The following is a 25966-nucleotide window of genomic DNA, read 5'->3' on the forward strand; positions in this document are numbered from 1 at the left end:
ATGCTAGAATTGTTGAAGTCCAAGAAAAACAAGTTCAGGAAAAGACTGTTGGATATAGGGGTGAGCACCGGACACTGCATGGCTAAAGATAGAAATTCCCCAGCAATCTGAAATGTCACCGAAACAAATCAAAACATTCGGGAGGAGGAACATTCAACAGTCAAAGGGGTCTGCCAGAATATAATATCCAGGGGCAGACCATAACAAAGTACATAGCCTATGATGATTTGAATTTTGTCAATGATTATGAATTGAATATACCCAGGACCTGAATGGAAACAACGTTTTTCGGTGATCCCATTGGACGTGTGTTTGACTGTATACCCTCCCTGTACTGATTACATTTCTGTCAATACATCTCTGACAAAAAGTATTAAATCAATCAATCACACATTTTCTTGAGTGCTGTGCATGCCTACGGTTCCTTTTTGAGTGGTGCAACCACTCCAAGGAACAGCTTGTGACTATGGGACTATGTTACTATGTTACTATGTTTAGAGTACCAATACGGGCTGCTGTTGCACCACTCGCTTCAGACTGGTATGATTTTTTTTATCTGTACTTAACTTGAGGTGGGTGAATTTTTTAATACTAGAAAGGGAACAAATACATCACTAATTAACCATGTACGCCCTTTTTCACTCTAGTTGCACACAACTAAGTATAAATATGGCTTAAATTTGAGTTAATTATTTTCAATCAGGAGAATCCATTACCTCAGCACTACTGCATTGCAGATACACTGTTTTGTATGGTGGATTTATTCTACTTATAGGCTATACAGTATGCATCGAAAAGACAATGATGTTCTGTTTGCTGACTTTGAAGTTTTTATGAAGAGAAAAGACTAAAAGCCATGCTATGATGGTGGCTCACAGCACATTGCAAGTTTCGCAACATGACACATTGTCAGATCAGGGCGGCTATGCATGTCCTGTGGAGTTATTAGGATAAAAATAACGGAGGTGTGCCTATTATAGCTCCCTGGGGGTTAGCTAAGATTGAAGCTGTTAACAATGAATGCTTTTTCTATAGGTTAGTAGTTATACTGTAGATGAGTCATTCCACAAAACCAGTAAAATTTTCGGTCCCTCTGACCCTTTCAAGTGCATTTTAGCGATTGGGTCGCCAAAATCTATTTGAAATGTTCCCTTAATTTAATATTGTGTAAAAATGTCATACATTTTATCTTCATATCAGAAATGATTTGCTTTCTTTCAGTACAGACACCACCTATTTCATGTCTCCAATTGCCTTCCATGGATGGTTATTGGTTATAGGTGGAAAAAAGTACTCACTTTTTTTTTTGCTTAAGTAAAAGTATAAATATGGCAATGTAATAATACTCAAGTAAAAGTCCGGAATTCAGAATTTACTTAAGTAAAAGTATATAAAAGTATTCACAATTTACTTTAAGTATTAAAGTAAAAGTAGCCTACTCATTGTGCAGAATGTCCCATTTCAAACTTAAAAAAAAAAAATAGCAGATCTACATGCTCATATAGATCGGCTATTTTCAAATGGCCGAAATGTATAGGGCTGAAGTGCATGGTTAATGTATGTTTTGTAACAATTAAAATCTACAAAGTAACTAGTAACTAAAGTTGCCAAATAATTGTAGTGTAGTAAAAGTTACAATATTTGGATCCGAGATGTAGTGAAGTAGAAGTATAGTCCTAAATATAATTTACGTTACTTTTCACCACTGCTAAAGATGAAGAGAGTGAGCATGTGATTATTGCATCAATCTATTCTATATTGGAGTAGTTGTCACGTGGCGCAAAAGTGTGTCACTAGCCAATGAAAAGATGTGCCCATGTGGCCTGTGGCCACTAGCCAATGAAAACTCAACCAACTCAACCAAGCCACACCCGTCACTAGCTCTCAGCCCCCCCCCCCCCCCCCCCCTCCCTCTTTGGCTGCTGTAATGTGATCTCCCCTATGGCTCTCCCTCTCCGCAGAGAAACCTTACCTATAGTCGCCTCACCATTTCGCTTATTCCTTGTAAATCTCTGCATTTCAAATAAAGGTCGCTCAGCGAATGTCTTAGTTACATTAACATTGTTCTTAGAAACTATACTTGGTTTGTACCTAACTACTACGATTAGACAGATCGCGTTTGTTATTTCGCTACTGCCAGTACTTCTGATTGCACGCACACACGCACACACACACACACACACACACACACACACACACACTACCCCGTGTCCCACACACACACAACACTGCCGCGCGGATTTAAGCTGTCAAAACTATTTTGTTAAAGTTACATATGCCACAGACACTTGCCTGAACTGTGCAGCTGATATATATACAGCATTGTCATATTTAAAAGGCGCTTTATAGCTTCTCTCAGCTCAAAGCGTGTATGAATAAGGAGATACATGAACAGCTGACGTCGGTGGGAGAGGACGTCAGCTGTGTGTGTGTGTGTGTGTGCGCGCGTGTGTGAGAGGGAGGTAAACAGTCAGCAACACGTTAAATTTCTACTTCTACTAAAGAAAGAGGCAGCGATGGAGCCATAAGTCCATATCCATAAATTCGGGGACATAAATTGTGCAAAATACTGTTAAACATGACGGCATCAGCCTGCTGCATCCTCCTAGCTGTTGTGTGCTAAGCTAAATCATCATACAGAACAGTCAACACGGCATTGACCAGGGTTGCCACATTGACTGAGAGGGAAACAAGCAACCAGGTCTATGAAAATGTTAACAGGCCAGATCAAGTCAGAAAATAAATCTAGAATAAGCAACAATATTGCTGACTGTCAAACATCATTGTCCAATGTTGTTTTACAGCAGTGGTTCTCAAACATTTTCATGTCATGGACCACTAATATTCTCTATATATATATATTATATATAATATATAATATATATATTTACTATATATACACACCGGTATATATACAGTGTACACAAACCGTATATCTAGGTGTGCCCCGAGATTTTTAGGCTATGAAAAGTGTGCCCTGAGACAAAAAAGGTTGAGTTAAGCAGTGCCCAAAAGGTAGATCACGATCTACCAGTAACGTCAGATCAGGGGTTTTGTCGGCCAGCGCCAAAAATGCTCCCCGACAGCATAATCGGAGCAAATACCGGGCAGTGTGTATGAGCCATAACGTGTTGACTACACTACACTACACTAATAAGGACACATAATAATAACTAATAACCCATCCGTTACTACATGTGGAGTCAACTCCCGCAATTTCCTTCTTCCCATAGTGAGCGGCAAAGTAACTCTGGGATGAGCGGCCGCGAAGCGGCTAGTATGTCATTCTAGTATGTGATATATGATATCAGCTGTGCACGCGCACACATGAGGCACCTTTGCTGGGAACCCACTGGAACCTCCTCCTGGAACCCAGTGTTACCTCCTCCTGCATTCCTAAATATTCCCGTCCAGATGATGATGATGATGATGTTTTTTGCTCATGTACAATAAGATACAATGACCGCATGGTGACCTCACTTTGTAATCTACACTCTAGGAAACACTGGGTGGATGGATGGATGGATGGGTGGGTGGATGGATGGGTGGATGGATGGGTGGATGGATGGATGGATGGATGGGTGGGTGGGTGGATGGATGGATGGGTGGGTGGATGGATGGATGGATGGGTGGATGGATGGATGGATGGATGGGTGGGTGGATGGATGGGTGGGTGGATGCTACTACTACTACTACTACTACTAGGCTACTACTGCTACTACTATACTACTACTAATATTAATATTAATAATAATAATAATAATAATGGTAGTAATAATAATAATGGTAATAATAATGGTATAATAATAACAATAATAATAATAATAATAATATACTTAATTATTATATAAGTCCCCCTTATTAACAAACCGCTGCCTTTGACCGTGACGATTTTAAAAGAACATGACGTTACATGTCAGATCCATCAGAGGTGCTGTTCTAGGGCTCATCTCAACAGAGAGGCAGGCTAGTTGTGCATTGTGCAATAACAGTTTGTGTTCAGACAGAGAGATGCTCTGAGAGTCTGAGAGAGTGAGTGATGATGATCTCAAATGCATAGGAGGTCTGACTGACTGTGCATGCTGATTCCTGGTGATGGTTGGGTTGGGGGGAGGCGCAACGCAACGCAACGCAGGCGCACAGGCCCAGCAACATGGTTGAAAACCGGCCAGTAGCAGCAGCAGCAGCAGCAGCAGCTATGGTCAGCAGCAGCAGCAGCAGCAGCCTGAGCCCCAACAGCAGCAGCGCGCCGCACAACATCCAGCCCGATGTGTCCGCCCGGAGCGACCCATGTCCAGGAGCCCAGGACGAGGAGCTCTGAGCCGGGGACGGGGACCAGGGGAGAGCCGCTGCTGCTGTGACGGACCACCGGAGGACCCGAGAGGGAGGAGGAGGAGACCGACGCCGCTCTCTCTCTCTCTCGTTCTTATATCATTCGTATATTCGTAGGCTATTCTCGTCGTCTCCCGGGGATAAATAAATAAAAAAACATTCACAATAACATTCAACCGGGCGGTTAATCGGGGCCGCGTTTTTTTGGGTTGTTTTTCTTTTCTTTTCTTCCTCTCCTTTTTGTCCAAAGAAGCAAAGAAAAGAGACATCATCCATGTAGCCTGCTATACCTCCTCCTCCTCCTAGGATCTCTCTACTCCCGCTCCCTTTGTGTTTGTGACCGTTAAAACAAACCGAAACAACCAGATTTATCATAGACAATCACTATGGTGTTGTTATTATGCACACGGAGATACAGTGTTCTCAACGGCGTGTGCGCGGGGACGCTGCTGTGCTCGTGGTGGCAGCTCTTGTGGATGTTATGCGCCGTGCACGGCGAGGAGCAGCCGTTTAGTGTCGAGGTAAGAAAAGAGAAATATATAATCTATCTATCCCTCTCAAATTCGCACGCACGCGCGCGCACACACACACACACACACACACACACACACACACACACACACACACACACACCAGAGGGAGTGCAACAAACCATGTACAACCCAGATTCGGCACAAACAAGGGACTAAATTATTTTCGCTCCTATATGCCACCAAAATGTGGAACGCCCTACCAACAGTCATTAAGACATGTGAACCCCTTCACTCCTTCAAAACCGCTCACCTACGGATGGCTGCAATTCTAAACTGGCCTCTGTAAAATCTGAATCCCCCCCACCACCCCCCCTCCCATTTCCCCTCACTGTATATGTATCTTTTCCCTTTTTGCTTCCTATATGATGAATTCCTGTTCTGTTCTTTAGCTACATAGAAGTGTCTATTTGTATGTCTCTAAATGTTTTGATGAATTGAACAATGTGGACCCTGTGGTAAACAAGTGTAATGCTTAATTGGGTCGTACACTCACAGTTAACAGTCTTTGTATTGAGTTTGTGCTTGAAATGTACTGTAATTCGGCAAACTGTTAATAAATATTTCAATCAATCAATCAATCACACACACACACACACACACACACACACACACACACACACACACACACACACACACACACACACACACACACACACACACACACACACACAGGCCCTGCATGGTCTGCTCTGGTCGGATTGGATCTGAACAGTAACATCTTACTCCCGTCCCACTCCCTACACAATGTAACCAAATAGACCCTGGTTTGATTTTGTACCCTCCGAGTCGCGGAGTTACACTAGCCAGCCTACACGTTGATAAAAATGAACGCTTGGGTTTTTGACTGTGTAACTCTCAGGGAGGCATTAATAATGGGGCCTATATTATCAGGCTAAACTAAGTGTAGTGTGGGCTGTTTCCATCGGAGAAAATGTTATACCTCCTCTTATTAGCTAGCTAATGAGGATGCTGTTTATTTCCCCGCATCATACTGCCACAGTGTGTGTGTGTGTGTGTGTGTGTGTGTGTGTGTGTGTGTGTGTGTGTGTGTGCGTGTCTGTGTGCGACTGTGCGTGTGTGTGTGTGTGTGTGTGTGTGTGTGTGTGTGTGTGTGTGTGTGCGCGCGCCTATACCAGCTGCTAAAAACCCAACCACACAGGTTGGAATCTTGTTCATGAAAGAATGCGAGCGCAAATATTGAACTAGTTGGCTTAGGGCGGGCTATATGACTTAATGGGCAAGAACAAGAAATAAACATAACTGACACAACTTATTGTTGCCACACAATGGTCCAAATACTGAGCTATAGATTCTTTGGCCATGCAAGCATAATTTAGGTGTCATATTATTATGGCTGATGTGATCACTTTAATGATCTGTTTATGACTGAGCAGAACTTCAGTGGTGTTTTCTTTTTTGTTAAACGTGGCAGTGACAAAGTTGTGGGCTGAAATTCTGAAAATATAACTTTTCATCAGGGTAAATGAAGAGAAACAGGCTTTTCTCTCTCCCATCTTCAGGACAAATCATATGCAATTAGACTTAATTACATGCAGCTATGTCATAATAACATAGTCTGTCAGAAACAGTAGTCTGACATAGATTTTTCTCGTCTCTCAGACAAGTGTGAAACAAGGACCCAGCTGTCACTTAGCCTATAGTGTACTGCACTTTAACACTGCAATGGTACTCGCCTCAGAACAGATGTCAAATAGATTTTTTTTCTTATCATTTTTATTGACCGATTAGGCTATATCTCATCGTGTTGATCATTCTGAATGTGTGAAAACGTATTTATTATTATTTTTTAATTAAGTGAGGTTGGGCAATATATCATCTAGATATTATTTCGATATTATGGCGAGTCCAGATATTGTCTGGGCTTTTATTGTAATATGGTGATATAATTATGGCATACTGTCAGTGATGTCTTTTCCTGATTTTAAAGGCTGTATTACAGTCGAGTCATGCAATTTTCAGAACTTACCTGACGGCTACCCACTTAGTTATTATAGAGGCATTACCGAAGATGACCAAAAATCTCACTGTGTAAATATTTCTTTTTGTTAAAGCCCCTATAGTCTATACCTCACACCATATCGTCAGAGGTATTTGGAACTTTGGACGAAAACATTGTGATATTTGATTTTGAACATGTTAACTTTCCTATCCTGGCAAGTAGCTTGCATAATGTGCTTCTTCACATTATGGATGCATTGTGCAGTGGTTCTTAAAGTGGGGCCCGGGGGACCCCCAGGGACCCTTTCGAAACCAGAAGAGTGTGAAGCTCACACTCACTACAAGCTACACAATGCGTCTCATCGCGACGCATTGTGAGCTCGTGGCATTGTGAGCTTGCAGATCGTCTATTTTCTAAGTTTTCTAATAATTGTCCAAGTGGAGTAACAGTAATTGTGTCCCTCTGATATGTAGTTAAGAAGAAGTAAAAGTGTTGGAAAATGGAATCCTCAAGTATAGTACAAATGTCTAAAACTCTACATGTACTTAGTTACTTTCCAACAGTGTTTGGCAGTGGTGGGAAGTAACTAAGTACATTTACTTAAGCACTGTACAATGTTGAGTTATTTGTATTATTTTTGACACCTTTAGTTACTATAGTTACTTTGTAGATTCTGATTATTATTACAAAACAAAACACAAACATTAACCACTTCAGCCCTATATACATTTTGGCCATTTGAAACTATAGTTGATCTACAAGCAATGCAACACAGCTTGTAGGCTAGATCTGCTATTTTTAAAAATATTTGTATACATTCGAAAACTTGAAATGGGCCATTCTGCAAAGTGGGTAATTTCTACTTTTGGTACTTTAAGTATATTTTTATACCAGTACATTTTGAATTCTGAACTTTTACTTGTAACAGAGTATTTCTACATTGCAGTATTGATACTTTTATTTAAGTAAAACCTAAATAAAAGTACTTTTTCCACCACTGGTGCTCGGTGAGAGTTCCCTGCTGGGCTGCCACACCGGACGGCGGACGCTGCTGTAGAAAGGTTGTAGATTGAGACCAGATGCTTCAGGTTATCCACTTAAAATGTCTACGCTCACATGACAGAGAGAGAGAGAGAGAGAGAGAGAGAAAGGAGAGCGACACCAGCAAATGTAGTAGAGGTGATCTGAAAACAAGAGATGCACACAATGTAAGTATTTTCAGACAATAAAGGTGGTTGCACACTGGACTCGTTTTTCGGAAAACCGATGGAGAAACGCAGCTAAAAATCCGAAAAACGCGCTCTGGGCTGTATTTTGCGTGTCTTAAGTACCAGGTCTTATTCCCTAACTTGAGTAAACTAAAGACCTGGAGGCGTGATCAATTCCATTTGGCTATTCTGAGTGGCCAAAGAGCATTGATCACGCCTCCAGGTCTTTAGTTTACTCAAGTTATAGGGAATAAGACCTGGTACTTAAGACACGCAAAATACAGCCCTCTGTGTGCAGGGACCTTAAGTCTGAAAACAAAAAACTACACAAGTGTTTAAAGACAATGGAAAGGACAGCATACCGTCACGTGTAACATACAGTATATAGCAAGTCCAACAACAAGGAAAAGTCTATACATGCATGCAAATGCTTAATTTATGCTCTGTCGTACAGTGGTGTTGTGTGCTAAAAATAGCAGATCTGCAAGCTGTGAGCTATTTTTGCCGTGTGATACAGATTAAGTGAAAAGATTAGATTCTTGGAACCTATAATTGGTGCTTTCACACCAACCAATTCACTTTCAGTGTAAACACTCTGGACTGTTATATATAGGCTGGGGGGAAAAAACTAAACCGAACCGGTTAAACCCTGTGGAAAAGGGGCCCTAGAGAGTAACACAGGCCTAGGGTAGAGTGGCCGGATGGTAACCGCAAGGTTGCTAGTTCGAACCCGGGCTCCCCCAGAGCTAGTGTCGAAGTGTCCTTGAGCAAGACTCTGAACCCCAAATTGCTCTTGATGTGCTGGTTGGTGCCTTGCATGGTTTCCGTCGCCATTGGTGTATGGATGGGTGAATGTAATGCACAATCTATGTAAAGCGTCTTGGATAAAGGCGCTATAAATATAAATGCACCATTTGTGCACATTTAACATGTGAACTTAAAACACGGAGTACGCCAAAAGCGGCCAACACAGACGGTTAAATTAGTACCCTAGCCTGCCAAACGCGGCTTCTCCGTTTTCCAGGGTTTACACTCTTTAATCCATGTTTTGATCCGATTGTATCGTTAGCCACCGTTTGTTAGCACATCAACACCAAGTAGGACAGTGGCTGCGGCCATTTTGAAGATGCGTGCGCATCCACTTTTATTCTAAGGGCCGATTCATACTCCTATTTTAGAGCCGAATAAAAGTCGGTTCGGCTCTGTAGAGCCTACAATGTGACGTCATTTGAGGTTCGGGGGGGGGGGGGGGGGGGGGTGCCGAAACAGCGGTAAAATAGGAGTATGAATCGGCCCTAAGCCCTGCATCTCAGTAAACGACATTGAGGGGTGTGATGGATTCTTTTGGGCTTGTTTTCGGTAGACCCTGTTTTCGCTTATTTCTCTCACAAAACCTGGCAACACTATAGTCCCAGCCCAAAGACATGTAAGAGATATGGTACTGACTGTACGATGGGAATCAATAGCATCTCTATCCATGCTCAGTGTTGCAGCGGGAAATCCATAATGTGAATAAGACAGAGGATACCTTAGAGGGAAAACAGAAAGACAGAGCCATGATGAGATATGTGATTAGATAAGATGGTAGCAATTTATTCATCCCCAAGGGGAAATCATTGGGGTTGTTTTATCTGAGAAAAGAGTAGTAGCTATATATATACACATAACCTAAGTACAACAGCGGAAATAACTTTATTTTTTATTTATTTTCGTAAGAAAATCAGTACATGAAATAAAGTTGAACAGATCTGTCATGGTTATTAGGCTAGGTTATGTCCAGTGGAGGGCAGTACCAAAGTGCATTTAGGCTGTACGTTAGGAGTATTGCATACTAACGTATACTTTTTGAGGGGCACTATCCCCTCCTATGCCCAGCCTTACACACACACACACACACACACACACACACACATACAAGCTTGATTGGCAATTTAAAATAAATAATATCTTTTTCAGAGTGAAATCCCCCAGGGAAATGTCCGTCTAAAGTTTAAAATATCACAATTTAATTGTCCGTGCCTGTGAACCACATCCCTATTTTGAGCACGATTTGTGAAAAAGTATTCAAAATCTTTCCATTGTATGCGGAAATAAATTAGAGAACATTACAAAACTACAAGCTAACAACACACCACAATGTGATGCATTGCATGTTGTCGTGTCGCGTATTGTCGCATCACATCGTGTTGCACCATATCGTGTTGCATCATATCGTGTTGCATTCTGATGCGTTGTGAGTCAAGGCTATAGATTATTTTGTCCTACAAAATAAGTTAAAAGAAAAACTATATATTTTTGTCTTTTCTTTTCACGAATTGAATGCTGATTACTGTAGTTCCACTGGCTTGTCGTGCAATGACTGCACCAATTCATCTATCCTGCCCGGAGTCTGCTCTGTGCACCACGCAAGTGGCAGTGCATTGGTCGGTACTTAGGGCTCATTGACTACGTGCTCATGCACACCAATATATTCCTACCATTCAGGGCACTCAAATCCCATTAACCACTTTCATACTCTGGCGTCCCTAGCTATTTTGGGCATGTCACTAGACTAGAGTACAGATGACGTTTTCAACCATTTCCGCCAATCTTTAGTACAATTTTCAATGCAAAAATATCCACTTACAACAACACGTTACATCGTGACGAGTTGTGAGCTCGCACATTATCATACTTACATCATCTCATTCCGAGATTGAGAGATTGAGAGTTGGGTCTATTTGGTTACATTTGTACACCCTCAGAGCTACAGATAATGTACTATGTAAGAGTGCATTTGGTTCAATCATTTTGCTCTGCGTTGCACAGATGCATTAATTAATTAATTAATTCACTTATTGACAACAGCATGGATTGGATTCGTTTGGTCTGCAAATTAGAGAAAGAAAGACACTTGGCAGTATGAACTTCATATTGTAACGATCCCAGGAACCGGAGGCAGAGACGTAGTTCCAATGATAAAGATCTCTCTTTATTACTTCCAAGATCACTCATGTAACATCAGCATTTGTGCACATCCAAGTTAGACAAGCATGCACTCTCAACCTAACTACACACACAGAGCAACCCGTCACTCCCAGTCGCCAGTCCCACCCCCACGACAGTCCCATTGGCTGACGCCATAGCTGGCCGCTACACTATTGACTCCCATGCTCTCTTCTGATACTATTCAGTGAGTCTTAAGATAAATATATATATATTTTTGGGAGCCTTTATTATAAGTAGGCCTACAGTAGGTTGACAGGAAACGGGGAGAGATATGGGGGGACTCGAACCCGCAACATGCTGTCAGGCGCCCGGACTGCCTATTCAGTTAGTCTTATTTTGAAGAGCCACTACTACAGGAAGTCTGATAGTTACTTCCTACTTCCTACACAGCTTTGATAGGGGAAATCAAAGCTGTGCTGAATGAATGGATTACCTTTCAGGAACGCTCACATTAACCTTTTTACCAATGTGAACAGCATGCAATATGGAAACTACTGATCTTTCAACCATCCACTGCAGTAGTGGTGAGTCTCATGGATTGTTTTGCTGCTTGGTCTCTCTCTGTGTTTACTTCCCCTCCCCCCTCTGTTGCTGCATACATTGTTACACTTGCGTTTGTGTTAGCCATGCAGGCCCACACCTGTTTGATTGTATGATAATTGGCACTTTTCACTCTCAAGGTTTCAACCTCCAGGAAGAGACCCAAAATACAAAGTGAAGACATCATAACAACCACACCAGGTGGTCTAAAAAAGTATTGTCACCTCATAGAGGCATGAAAAATATACATATCGTGGCACCTCATAACCCTATCGGCCATTTGAAAATAGCCATTCTACAAGCTCCCAGCGCGTCGGCACAAAATGTTTTCAGATTGGCCAAACGCATGGGTGGGCTGTATGCCTGCATTTTCAGAGCATATTTATTTGGATCAATGTATTCCACTTTATGTATGCGTTACGTTTAAGCAATATTACACGAGAGGGTGTTCTTTATCGTCATTAATGCACACCTGCGGTTCCGAAAGGTATCGCATGATAACTACTTTTTATGTATGTGATGTATGCCTAGCCCTAGAATGGCTCTTGTTGTTTCATACAGTAAATACAGTATTTCACATACATGAGCAATAGATCACCCTCCTTGATTTCTGGTCGAACTTTAACATGTGCGGCCTAAATGTGATAAATGCTCCGTTTGTACTCGCCCATTAAAGGTGTAGTGAAATGAAAAACACTTTTAGACCATATCCGTGATCATCATATGGGCATACCTAACAATGGATGCCAGAAAAATGGGAAAATTCTCATTTCTGTGTGTTTTTATATCAAAGGTCCATAAAAACGATTGTTTTATTTATTTATTAAAACGAAAACGTGCTGCGTGATGACGTGTAGAGATACACATCGATAAAAGCCAATAAAAATGAAGCTCACCCGTTTAATTCCCCATATTTGCGCATCCGTCCAACACAGCTGCTCATGATTACAGAAATCCTCCGTTTTTATTCCCATTCAAGATAACATCCAGACGGTGTATTACTCGGTTTCAACTTAATCATCACGCTAAAATATGTATCTGAAAACATTATAGGGTAGAAATAAGCCACATAACAGTAAACTGGTGTAGCTGGCTGACAATCTGATTTGTAAACAAACAGACACCATGCGTGTTGGCATTCTAGGTCTAATGTATGCCATGCTTTTTTGTTCTTGCTTAATGTAAATCGCTCTGGATTAAGAGCGTCTGCTGAACAGGTGCATGATGGGAAGGCTTTTTTTTTTAAAGCACACTGAAAAATAATTTAAGAAAACATACCATGAACTTTCCTCTTTTTTCCCTTTCTTTTTTTCTTTTACATTCATCTTTTCATGTAAATTGCACTATCCACACGACCCACGCAGCGGGCAGTTTAATTACCAGGGGAGGTTCAGACTAGGAGTGGGACTTTTCATAGCAGGCCTCTTTTATTTGTGACACGGCACACAGTCACACACACACCAAACACCAAACCAAATGCACATAAAGGGGAAAAGGGCCACCCTTCTGTGTGACAAATACCCACATTACAAACACACAGAGGCCTATAAACACCACAGCGCAATGACCCCGATGCACACATTCTCACACACAACACACACACACACAAACAAACACAAATACATACCAAATAATGAGCACAATGAAAGATCATACAGGATGTGTTCCCTGAGGCGTGCTTTGAGACCGTCCCCATGCCATTATCACCTGCTGGGGACGATACACAGTGTTTATTATGACCTGCCAGGGACGATACACAGTGTTTGCTAACAATAAAATAGCCAACGGAAAATCATAATGCAGCCACCGTCTGGAACGGACATCTTTCTGTTGTAACTGCTATTGAGTTGTAACTGTTATACTTTAGCTATTGAAAAATAGTAGATCTACAAGCTCATAGCGCGCTACGAGCTTGTAGATCTGCTATTGTTGAAAAGTGGTGAAAATGTGGCACAAATCATTGGATATTATTTCAGAGTGAACGTTGTTAACTCAAATCTTTGCTTCTGGGAGGTCCCTGGAAAAACATATGGGGGTTTGCGGCCAAATACAGATAATTCCTGGGGGCCCTTGACATGAAAAAAAGTTGAGAAACATAGGTTTTTCAGAAAACTGTTTAGAAGCAATTTCTTTAGAATCGGCCTCAGGTCTAAATGGGTTAAATAACAACTAACTATATCCTACTGAAACAGAAAGAAAGCGTCAGGTAGAAACCTTGTAACTCCATATTTAAGGGCGTATTTTGGATCACACTGTTATAATTATGCTGTAGTATAAAATAGGACATTAATTAATGAAAAAGACTGTCAGGATTTAGAAGACCTTTTTTAGAATCGTCCTCAGGACTTAAATTAAATGGGTTAATTACAGACACTTTGACGTTTGATCCTTCTGTAACTAAGCAATTCAGGTTAACGAGCTAGCCAACTGTATCCGAGTCCTAATGAGATGAATAAAGGAAAAGGTCAAATTCAGTCTACAGGGATAGAGATTATAGATTGACAGCTCACAATAATTAATGAGTCAATTATTATAGGTCAGCGCAGAATACCAATATGTCATTAATCCAGATTTCATCATAGATCAATGGTCCTCCTGAGCCTATTGCTTGAGCAAATGAAGTGTGCTCTGGGGACCCCCCCAGGGGTCCTTGGGGGGGGGGGGGGGGGGGGGTTCAAGGGGGTCCCCATCAAAATCAGTTTAACCACATCTTTAACCCTATTTATACTTTGGCTATCAAAAAAACAGCAATAAGCTACGCAACGTGTTTGCGAGTTGTGAGAAAACTCCCTATATTCCAGGGTGACGATTTCAAAGAACTAGAGAAATACGGCCTTGAGGCATAGCCCCGTCCTACCTGCTAGTACGTTGTATGACGATCCTAGAAATCCTGTTAGTATGCTGTATGTTGACAGTGATCGATACTGTAGGCCAGGGGTTTTCAACCACTGGCCAGTAATGCAGATGTTTAACAATTCAATTCTTAGTTGAGAGTGTGAAATTAAACCATTTTACACTCTCAAGAGTTAAAGATCTATGTGTTCATGGTTACGAGAGAGAGATATTTTGGGCTGAGGGAACATATAGCGTTGAGGGATCATATAAATGGTAAATGGTGCATTTATATAGCGCCTTTATCCAAGGCGCTTTACATAGATTGTGCATTACATTCACCCATTCACACACCGATTGTGGCAGAAGTCATGCAAGGTACCAACCAGCACATGGGAAGCAATTTGGGGTTCAGTGTCTTGCCCAAGGACACTTCGACATGCATAGGAGGAGCTGGGATTCGAACCGCCGACCCATGGATCATTAGACGACCTGCTGCTCTACCTCCTGAGCCACATCCGCCCATATAGGGCTGAGGGAACATATAGAGCTGAGTGAGGGAACATATAGAGCTGAGGGAACATATAGGGCTGAGGGAACATATATATATATATATATATATATACTAGAATTTCCCGGCCGCTGCGCGGCCGCTCATCCCAGCGTTACGTTGCCGCGCACTATGGGAAGAAGGAAATTGCGGGAGTTGACTCCACATGTAGTAACGGATGGGTTATTAGTTATTATTATGTGTCCTTATTAGTGTAGTGTAGTGTAGTCAACACGTTATGGCTCATACACACTGCCCGGTATTTGCTCCGATTATGCTGTCGGGGAGCATTTTTGGCGCTGGCCGACAAAACCCCTGATCTGACGTTAAGCGGTGCCCAAAGGTTATAGATCACAAAGGCTTTGCAGGTAGAGCACATGACATGGCCCTAAAAAAATATATAATTTTAATATAAACAACTATTTTTGCATCTGCCGCTTGAGATGACCTGAGATGACTTGATTGATTGACATAAAAAAGGGCCTGTCAGCTCAAACACACAATGCAATAGTTGTTGTTGCGTACAATCATCAGTAGCAAAGTCAAATACCAAAAATAAAAATTACCATTTGCATTTCCCCCCCTCTATTTCCCATTCCATGTGCGTTTGTGTTATAGTTTCTCTGGCCTCTGTACTACTGCCACCTACCGTCCATTCATTGTATTACACAGTGGGTGAAAAAAACACACCCCTTAAGACTAAACCCGACCCATCAGAGGTGGTCATCATCGGATTCGATGGACAACCATAAGCAAGTGTGTGTGTGTGTGTGTGTGTGTTTCGATGTGCAGGGCGTTGCTGAAAATGAGCACCTGTGCTCAGCTACTTCCCTGGGTAAATAAAACAAAAAAGAAAAAGAAAAAAAGAAAGGTACATTTCAAAACCTATAGAAGTCAGCCTGGTACAGACGAAGGGGACACCACTGTATGTAGCCTCAATTACATTTTGTAACTATTTTCTGCAATGGGATGATAGTTTTATTTGGTGTATATATGAGCTGGTTTTGAAAGTAGCTCTGATGTAAAAAAAAGTGTGGGCAGCCCTGGTATAGATGAATATATATATATATATTCATTCCGTGGGTAAATCCCTGTAGGCTACCCACATATTGGTAGCCTATATTAGCCCAATATTGGCTTTATGCATTTCACTTGAATAATGTTGTGTGCGCACGTGCGCGTGTGGAGAAAGACAGTTATTTAATGAAACTCAAGATTATAACGTCCTGTCTCGCTGCCGCCGTATAGGCTGCACGGCTATTCGTGTGTGTGTGTGTGTGTGTGCGTGTGCGTGCGTGCGTGCGTGCGTGCGTGCGTGCGTGGCGAGGGAGAGATCGTGGCTTCCAGGCGTGCGTGTGTGTGTGTGCAATCAAATGTACTCGGCAGTATGGCTGGCAGGCGAAATGGCGAATTCGAACGGTGTAATTGTAATAGTTTGGAACAAACCAAAAAGTGTCAAAGAACAATGTTGATGTAACTAAGAGATTAGCTGAGAGAGCGATATTTAATATACAGAGATTTAGAAGGAATAAGCAAAATCGTGAGGCGAAAATTCCTCTCCTTCCTCATTTTTTCTCCTGCAGAGTCCGGACAGTGGACAGGACTGTCAGGGAGACTCGGAGATCAGAGCAGCACAGGCTGAGAGGCAGAGCTAGTAGCCAATTAAAAGACGGAGTAGTAGTTGCCAGGTTCGCGAATTGTAAGCGAGTCGTAGTGTGTGTTGAATGGCATTTGAATGGCATTTGTGGGCTTGTAAATGAATTTTCTCACATGTAATTATTTTGTGCTCACTTGCATAGACCTGGCGAATTTAGCGTGGTGAAAGGGCAACAGTGTTCCGGGGGTGTGGGTGCTTGGGGCGATTATGTTTGTAGTAAACAAATGCATTGCCGCCGTGAGTGTGGACGGGAGGCATCTTTGGTGGCAGTGGAATGAGCATTTTTTGGCGGGTGGTGTCGAGTGTTGGCGTTGGGCGCGATAGGAGGAGATAGGTCCCGAACACTGCGAAGGTAAGTGTGTGACGTCACTGCCGTGTGAGTGTGTGTGGGTGTAGTGTGTAAGATGGTGTTGTGGGTGTTGCAATAGTGACGTAGCTGTTGTGGATTTGGGTTTCTTGCCATGTGTTGGGTACAAGTTCTCACTTTATATATATATATATATATATATATATATATATATATATATATATATATATTAACGAGAGAGAGAGAGCTGAGGGAACACATAGAGCTGAGGGAACATATAGGACTGAGGGAATATATATATATAGAGAGGGAACATAGAACTTGAGTGCGCTCCCGTCAAGGCGGGTCATGCAGGCCTGGTGTTTGTGCTATAAATGGTTGTCGGTTCCGAGATGCTTTGGAGATCTTTGGGCTTCGGTTTGGCTTCTTCTTTGTGGCGGCTGTAGGGAACGACCACTAAGTTAGTGTACTCCCTGTTGTGTGTGTGTGTGTGACTGTGTGCGCGTGTGCGTGTGTGCGTCCTCCCTTTCTACATGCACACAGACACACACACACACACACACACACACACACACACACACACACACAGACCACAGGCTATAAGTGGGCGGTAGCAGAGAGGAGAGAGATGGGAAAATATCTCCACAAAATAACAGGTGTGGTTTGTGTGGCTGGAGGTCATCTCCAAGCTGTCCTGTAATTTGGTGGCCACAGTGTGGTCGCGGCTGAAGCCGGGCCTTCTATTTGCTCCTAGGATTACGCTGCTTGCCTTGCACTGACTCGCTTCACTCACTGTAGCACCGCTGGTGTACTTGACATCGCAAAGGGGTCAATGTCACTTTGAGGACGTACAAATGGAACCAAATGGAAACTTGCGGGTATTATACAGAGTACAGACACTCCTGGCCAAATGAAAGTGAACATCGCTCTGTCACATTTGTACCGGAGAACTAGGCTGTTGGCTTTAGAAAAAGACACAAAAAATACAGACAAAAATGCAAATTACATTAACCCATTCTGACCTGAGATCAGCTAAAGGGATCCAGGTCTTAATGGCTTAGATATGGAGATACAAGGTTTTTGCTCGACAGCAGCAAATGCTAATAACAATAACACTTCAATTATTGTTTTTCTGTGTGGTTTCCGCAGTGTCCTTTCACTTTGTTTCTTCTGTTTTCCTGAATGTTTTGGCCGATAAAAACAGTAATTAGCAAGCGTTGCGTTTTGCCACTGCGCTTTTCCACCCTGCCCCGTCATTAGTGGATTTCTCAAAAGTGTCGAGATATTGTTTATTCTATTGTCATCATCAAAGAAAAGCAATTTTCTCCGCAAATGAGTCCTATTCATAACGGCAGCACAGCTGTGAAATAATTGCACTTATCTCTTCAGGGCCCTTGTTTCATTTTGTTTCAAACTACACTTACCGTATGCATGCATTTTTAATGATTTAGTGTGATGGACAAAGAGGCAGGCTTAGATAGGTAGGCTGTATAAAGTAGAGCTATATTGCATTTTTCCCCCACATAAGACAAAAGTAATTAAAAGAGAGACAATGGATTTGTAATTATTTCTCAGGACGGCGGAATATTGTAAACACATTTTTTCCAATTTGCTGCGGTTTAACAGCCAGCTATCCTATGCATGTAATTTACGCTGCAAGATATTAACAAAGTTTTGAAATTAATTTATTAAACTAAAGTCACCATCTCACACTAGAACACTTGGAAAAGTTGTTTGACAGACATATTTTAACTACTCCATTTTAACACTAGCAGGGTCCCTCTTCTGGGCATGATAAGTGAACAAACTGTATGTGGCAAAAACATCAGCGGCTATATATTGCGCCAACCCTTAACCCTTATCCCTAAACTTATTTGCCATTTTTTACTATTTAAAAAAGAACCTTTTAAAATAGTTCAAATAGCCGATCTGCAAGCTCACAACGTCTCAATGTACTGTAGATCGGCTAGTTGAACTATTTTAAAATGTTTTTCAAAATAGTAAAAAATGGCAAATAAGTTTACGGACAAGGGATAAGGGTGGCGCAAGATGGAGCCCCAGATCTACAAAGCTCATAATGTGGCAGGTTTTGAGCTTTTAGATCTAATATTTCCAGCAAAGACAGTGTTGAGGGGGGGGAAAACGGAAGGGGCAAAAGATAGATATCGGGGGTTGACCCTTGTCAGTAAAGTATATGGGGTTTAGAGGACTTAGTCTCACATCTAAAGACGATTTGTCACAGTCTAAAACTATATTCCAGGGTGACGATTTCAAAGAACTACAGAAATACGGCCTTCAGGCATAGCCCCTTCGTACCTGAAACCAGGAAGGCCTGGGTTACATAGTAATCGCTCATTCCATGGGGAGATTGGTACGGCACTCCTCAGTTTCACCCTTTGTCAAGTCCCGCCCGTGGTTGTGCCCCTCTTCGCACCCATTGGTTGCCGCTTCGTGGTTGGACAAAAATCCTTTCTCTCCATCCACTACCATTGAAATAACATGTTTTTCAGTTGCTTCGTATTGACATTCTGTGCATTCAATTCTTATTGGATGTCTATATGGATGTTTTTAGTTTATAGGCAGGTTCCTTAATGTAATTTTGTAGGCTTTAGACGAAGATTTGTAAAACTATATATTTTTGGAAACCTTATAGCCTAACGAATCAGAAAATGTTTGTTGCCATTTTTTTCGAGGTCGGTATAGCAGCCATCTTGGATCTTTAAAAATGGCTACTTTCAAAAACGAATTTCTCAATATCTCGCCTCCTAGATAACCTAAAATCAAGACTGCAGTGGTTAAATCTACATTTTTGGGGGCAAGGAATCCAATGGAGTTGATTACATTCCATTTGAGGCATATATGGGTGGGTATTTCACATTTTTAACTGATATAGCATGTAAAAATGAAAAATACCCACCTTGGGTATAACCCCCCTTTTTAGATTTCTTCATTTACCCTGCTATAAAAGGTTGGCCACCAGAAATAATATCTATGAACCAGTAGGAACACAACCTATATGGACAAACCAGTCAACTTGCTGCTGGAAATCCAATATGGACGCCTCAATATTGGCCCCTATCAGAAAGTACAGTAGCTTTGGCAATAACTTTTGAACCAGATGGAATGGAAATGTATAAACCTGGTGTCTATTTAATAATTTATGAGCATGAGAAACTCAATGAAATACTTAGCTTTATGATTGGGTGTGTCTGGACCCCTAATTTGCATATTTCCAAGATGGACGCCACACAAAAATTAGTTTTACTGTAACTTTTACAGTGACAGTTGACCGTTATGGCAAAAGTCAGCTTTTTAAGCAATTTGAGCTTTCATTTCTATATTGACAATATGTCTGCAGTCATAATGTATGGTATTGTCATCTTCCCTCTGATTATATCTAGAGTTGTGGGGATGATTGCAAAGAAAAATCTGAAAACGCCCACAATGTAACTTTAAGATGGCCCACACACACACACACACACACACACACACACACACACACACACACACACACACACACTGTTATGCTTGTAACAGAACAAAAGATAGACTACTTAGTGACAAACTGAATGAAGCGGTGTTGAGGTTGCCTACAAATGGTTCATGTTTACCTCTATGGTGCTGCCTTGCCTGCTTCTAAAGCCAATGATACTATGGTATGATGCTATTCACGGTCACTGTTGTCATGTATTGCACTGATCCCGCTGCATCGTGTCTCCAGTTTGATACAGCTGCAGGACATTGCCTTGTTCATTGACATAGGTCAGGTTGGCTCGGTATGCAAGGGGGACTGCATTGCCATCACTGAGAGACCATCCATACTCTGTGAAAGAAGGATTACCTGGCATGGCGATGTGCACGTTTATCCATTATGGTTGCTAGAGCAGCTTTTCTCAGGTGCAGGTCAAAGGCATTCTGTGTTGTGTCCCTCCCACCTTACTCCGGGCAATAGAGACCATGTACACAGCAACAAGGGCCAAGGTTTTGACTTGACCCCAGATGGCAACAGCGAGGAGTTTGACATCTTGGCTGGGGTAATTCCTCTTAGTCATAGTCCTGGACTACGCGCTAAGGAAGGTGGACGAGAGCACGAGAGAGACACCCCACTGTCAGACAGACCTGACTACGCAGACGACATCAACCTGCTCTTCACCACGTGGAACAAGCTCAGAAATGAATTGAACATGGTGGACCCTGTTGTAAACAAGTGTAATGCTTAATTGGGTCGTCCACTCACAGTTAACAGTCTTTGTATTGAGTTTGTGCTTGAAATGTACTGTAATTCTGCAAACTGTTAATAAATATTTAAATCAATCAATCAAACTCCTGACCAGAGTGGAAGTAGAGTGTGCCAAGGTTGGCCTTCGGCTGAATGCCAAGACAACTGAAGTTATCAACTATAACATCACTTTGGAACATCCACTTCTGACAACGGAAGGCACTGCTTTGAAGGAAGTCAAGGACTTCAAATACCTGCACGCATGAGTCAATTCAACAAAGCAAGATCTTAAAGTGAGGAAGGCACTTGCATGGAGGGCAAGAGAGACCTAGAGAGGTAGCAGCTTTCAGAGGGTTGATCTATTATTGAGGAACGTGTACACTCTAAGCTTACCCAAGGTCAAAATCCTCTGGGTGGTCAGCTTTGGATGTACTGTATATACAACAAAGGTTTTGTGCCTGATTGGTGAAAACTCTTCTGATTCCCTCTCATATGACGTCATCAAACTCCTCAGGTGCAGGGAGATCCACACATGCTGGCCTTGAACTATGCCTTCTTGCCAGTGAATGCTGGTGTCGTTACCACTTAGATAAAGGGCAGGGCAACGACACTGTGCGAGCCCCAGTGCTGATACAATTTGATGGACAGGAAGGTATGCATATTGCTCTGGAAGTCATCTGAGGTGGGTTGCTGCATAGTAAAGGCACATGATGATGATGTCTGTGTCATTGGCATGGATGGCAACTCTGTCAACATTGCCATTCTGGACACTAGGGTGTGGAGTATTCTTGTATCAGCCTCGTGTTGTGTGGATTCTACGTCATCTCAAGCATGTGACAAACTAGGGGGTTTTCATGATTCTGAATCCATTCCAAGCATTAGTTTTGAACAAAATACACTCCTTGGACTAAAATCGGCCATAGACATCATGACAAATGTGAAGAGGTCAGCACATTTTGGGCACATTTGGGCAAGTGGCTATGGCTGCTTTTAGTGTATATTGTGCAAAACTAATGCTTGAAATGGATTCAGAATCATGAAAAACCCCTAATGGATTCAGAACCATGAAAAACCCCTAGTTTGACATGTCACATGCTACTTAAAGCAAAAGGAAATTTTGACATTTTTGCCAGCCATAGGATGTTAATGGTAGAGTCACACAAGAAACCCCTATAAAAAAGATTGCCCAATACTAACAGCCGGTCGGCAAGTGGATTCATGTATGTATATAGACAATATTTTAGGCCAATAAAAAAGACTATATACCAAATTTCCTGATTTAAACAAAAGAAGCCTGTCGGCTGCCGGACTACAACACCATACATTATTTATGACCAGCCATATTGTCAATATAGAAATGAAAGTTCAAACTGACCATATGTGCTCACATTGGAAATATGCTAATTAGGGGTCCAGGCACACCCAATCATAAAGATAAGTATTCCAATGAGTTTCTCATGATCATAAATTATGAAATAGTTACCAAGTTTGCATTTCTATCCCATCTGGTTCAAAAGTTATCACCAAAGGTACTTTCTGATAGGGGCCATATTGGATTTCCAGCAGCAAGATGACCGATTGACCGGGTTGTCCATATAGGTTGTGTTCATAGATATTATTTCTGGTGGCCAACCTTTTATATCAGGGCAAATTTTTTATGTGATTTATCATGTAAAAATGTGAAATACCCACCCATACATGCCTCATATAGAATGTAATCGGCTCCATTGGATGACTTGCCCCCAAAAATGTAGATTTAACCACTGCAATCTTGATTTTAGGTCATCTAGGAGACGAGATATTGAGAAATTCGTTTTTGAAAGTAGCCATTTTTAAAGCGTGAAGATGGCTGCTTTACCGACCTCGAAAAAAATGGCAACAAACCTTTTCTGATTCGTTAGGCTATAAGGTTTCCAAAAATATATAGTTTTAAAAATCTTCGTCTTCAGCCTACCAACTCATATGGCTGACCATAGGGAACTGGACTATTATTCCAAAAATGATGTTATAGCAAGTTCAACATAAACAAGGCGGAACCAGGGCGGAACAAGGCAGAAAGAGCCTGCTGGTTAGTCAGTCAGGGACCAATCAGAAGGCTGACAAAGGGTGAAATTTGCTTACCCCAGAGTTGTGGGTGATCAATCATGAGCACACTATTTAAAGTGAGACCTTTTTTTGACGTTGGGGCCTGTTTGTAACCCCCTTGTTAATACATCTTCCTGGGAGTACCAGACTAATATCTGTGCAGTCATAATTATTCATAAACAACGTTGTCAGTTATTCCCACCTCATTAGCGACGACGAGGAGGGACAACCTTTTGGAAAGCGAGCGCTGCTGGTTGACTTTCATGGCCCTGGAGGAGGCAGTGTGAGGCTCACCATGAGGCATAGACGACCCACACAGCTCATTATCTCACCATGAGGCATAGACGACCCACTCAGCTCATTATCTCACCATGAGGCATAGACGACCCACTCAGCTCATTATCTCACCATGAGGCATAGACGACCCACTCAGCTCATTATCTCACCATGAGGCAGGTACTATAGACAGACCCACTCTGCTCATTATCTCACCATGAGACAGTTACTATACGACCCACTCTGCTCATTATCTTTGTTGATGGTGATTGAGAAAGTCACCATGACGCCATTCTCACTCTGCTGTATCTGTGTGTAAAGGTCCATGCGTGGCTGGCAGTTCGGCTCCCTCCCGGGTGACGTGAGCGATGTGGTGTTTTAATTTACTCCACTACATTTATTTACTTTGTAGATCTTTATTACGAAACATGCATCACCCACTTCAGCCCTATATACATCTCGGCCATTTGAAAATAGCCTACAAGCTTGTAGATCTGCCATTTTCAAAAGATTTACAGCATATACAGTATATACATTTGAAAACATTTGAAAACCGGTTCAGTCGGATGGACTGAACCAGCCATTCATAGACGTACATGGCATGCATGCACGCCACACGCGCGCATGTATGCACCGTAGGTGTTGCATACAGGCACATGACTGATTGGCAAACATCAGCCTCAGCATTGAATTCAGACATGCAATCAATGCATTGACATGCTTTCTGATTGGTTAGCTGAGCATGTTTACGCGGAAATAACACCATAAACGTTTATGCAACCACTGAAAATACGTTTTTTTTTTTACTTGGAGGCACGCTAGCTCCTCCAACGTCTGGCTTTCGGAAGTACGTCATAATGGCAGCCAGGTCTATGGACTTTGTTTGGGGCACTTTTAACGAACATAAGACTGCATCGTAATTGTAGGGCCCATTGAAAAAATAAAGGCAGGCTCTGCACACTCAAATCTGTACACGATCAATAGGTTTATTGCAAACTTTCGGTCTACTGACCTTCTTCAGGCTTCTTCAGGACCTATCCATCAACTCATCCCTGGCTACGGACTCCTTTAACGTCTTTTTAATGATATCCCGCACCGCCAACGACGCCTTTAACGTGTTAATTAGCGCTCTAATTAATGATAAAACTATAAAGTTGGCTTACCGCTAATCAATAAAGCTCCCCTCGAGCGGCAGCTCTGAGTTTGATTGCTTCCCCTTCAGGCACAATGCATTGGAAAAAGAGCAAGGTGGTGGATGAGTATTCCATTTCAAATCGTGCTGGATAAATAAAGCGACTGTTTAGTGGCTCAATAGCTCTTCCCCGTAACCGCGCATCTAAGATATGAACGCTTCTAAATACTCTTAGCGAGTGAATAGTCCGGACCCCGCGATCACCTTCGCCATTGTTGTTGACGGAAGAGGAGGAGGCCGTCTTCTTCTGCAGCCAAATAGAACGGTGGTGAGCGGTGGCGGTTTGCTGAACTATTGGCGCTGAGTTGAGTTAAAAGCCTTGATGTGAATTCGACAAGCTTCTTCAAGTATACTTCTTCTTGTAGTTAGTTTGGTATATCCATGTTATTTGTATTCCAACTCGTAGCGATGGCGAGACTAAAAACAAACAGGGAGGACCATAACTCTATTATTTTTTTGTTGTAGGACAAGAACATTAGTTTTGTACTTGAGTCATGACCCATTAAAATTGGTCCGTGACCCCAGTGTTGTTTTTGGCAAGACATTTTAGTTTTAGTCATAGTCTCTTGAATATCTTCCATTTAGTTTTTTAGCCACCTGGAATGTTTTAGTGCTAGTCTAGTTTCACTCGACTTTAGTCGACTAAATCTACAGTTCATTTAGTCGCCTAAAATGCATTTTGTCTGGTCTTGATGCCGTTGTAATGACTGTTTTTACACATGCTGAAAATAGCTGATCTACAAGCTCACAACGTGTCGCAGCGCATTGTGAGTTTTATAGATCTGCTATTTTCAGCATGCAACCAATTGTAAAATGACTTGTGTCTTTTCCTTATACTGGATCTCTTGTCCACTAGTCCCTTCCTAACATTTCTCCAGGTGGAGCGAAATGCCTTCACGACTGACGACCTATGTCGCGACGTATATTTTTCCGTCGCAACGTATATTCGAGTACGTCCTGGCGTAAATATCAATTCGTCCCGGCAGAACGGACTCGTCGCGGCTATATCTACCCGTTTGCGACCTAGTAGTTTGACTATTCTTTTACGTCGCGACAGAACGGGACACGTCACGGCTATATCTACCCTTCTCGACGTAAAAGGTAATTCGTTGTGGCGTGTGTGGACTCGTCGCAACAGAACGGAACTCGTCGCGGCTATATCTACCCGTTTGCGACGTAATGGTTGACTTTGTTATATGCCCGGTGCGCGGTGCCCTGCGCGGTGCCCTGCGCTGCCCTACGCCCACCGCGTGCACCTTGCCGGTCCGCCCTGCGCCCTGTGGCCTG

General features: G+C 42.2%; 1 protein-coding gene across 1 annotated transcript in view; it reads left to right on the forward strand.

Annotated features, from left to right (window-relative positions):
* Nucleotides 1–4069: 4069 nt before the first annotated feature.
* Nucleotides 4070–25966, forward strand: part of LOC310867800 (matrix metalloproteinase-16-like) — a 110866-nt gene continuing 88969 nt past the window's right edge. Inside the window, exon 1 of the mRNA XM_083777935.1 lies at nt 4070–4853. Coding sequence (XP_083634061.1) covers nt 4719–4853 — 135 coding nt within the window. The 5' untranslated portion in view covers nt 4070–4718. The remainder of the gene's footprint in view (nt 4854–25966) is intronic.

The sequence above is a fragment of the Protomyctophum parallelum genome (assembly GCF_964188405.1).
Source record: "Protomyctophum parallelum genome assembly, chromosome: 12".
NCBI classification, from domain to species: Eukaryota; Metazoa; Chordata; class Actinopteri; order Myctophiformes; family Myctophidae; genus Protomyctophum; species Protomyctophum parallelum.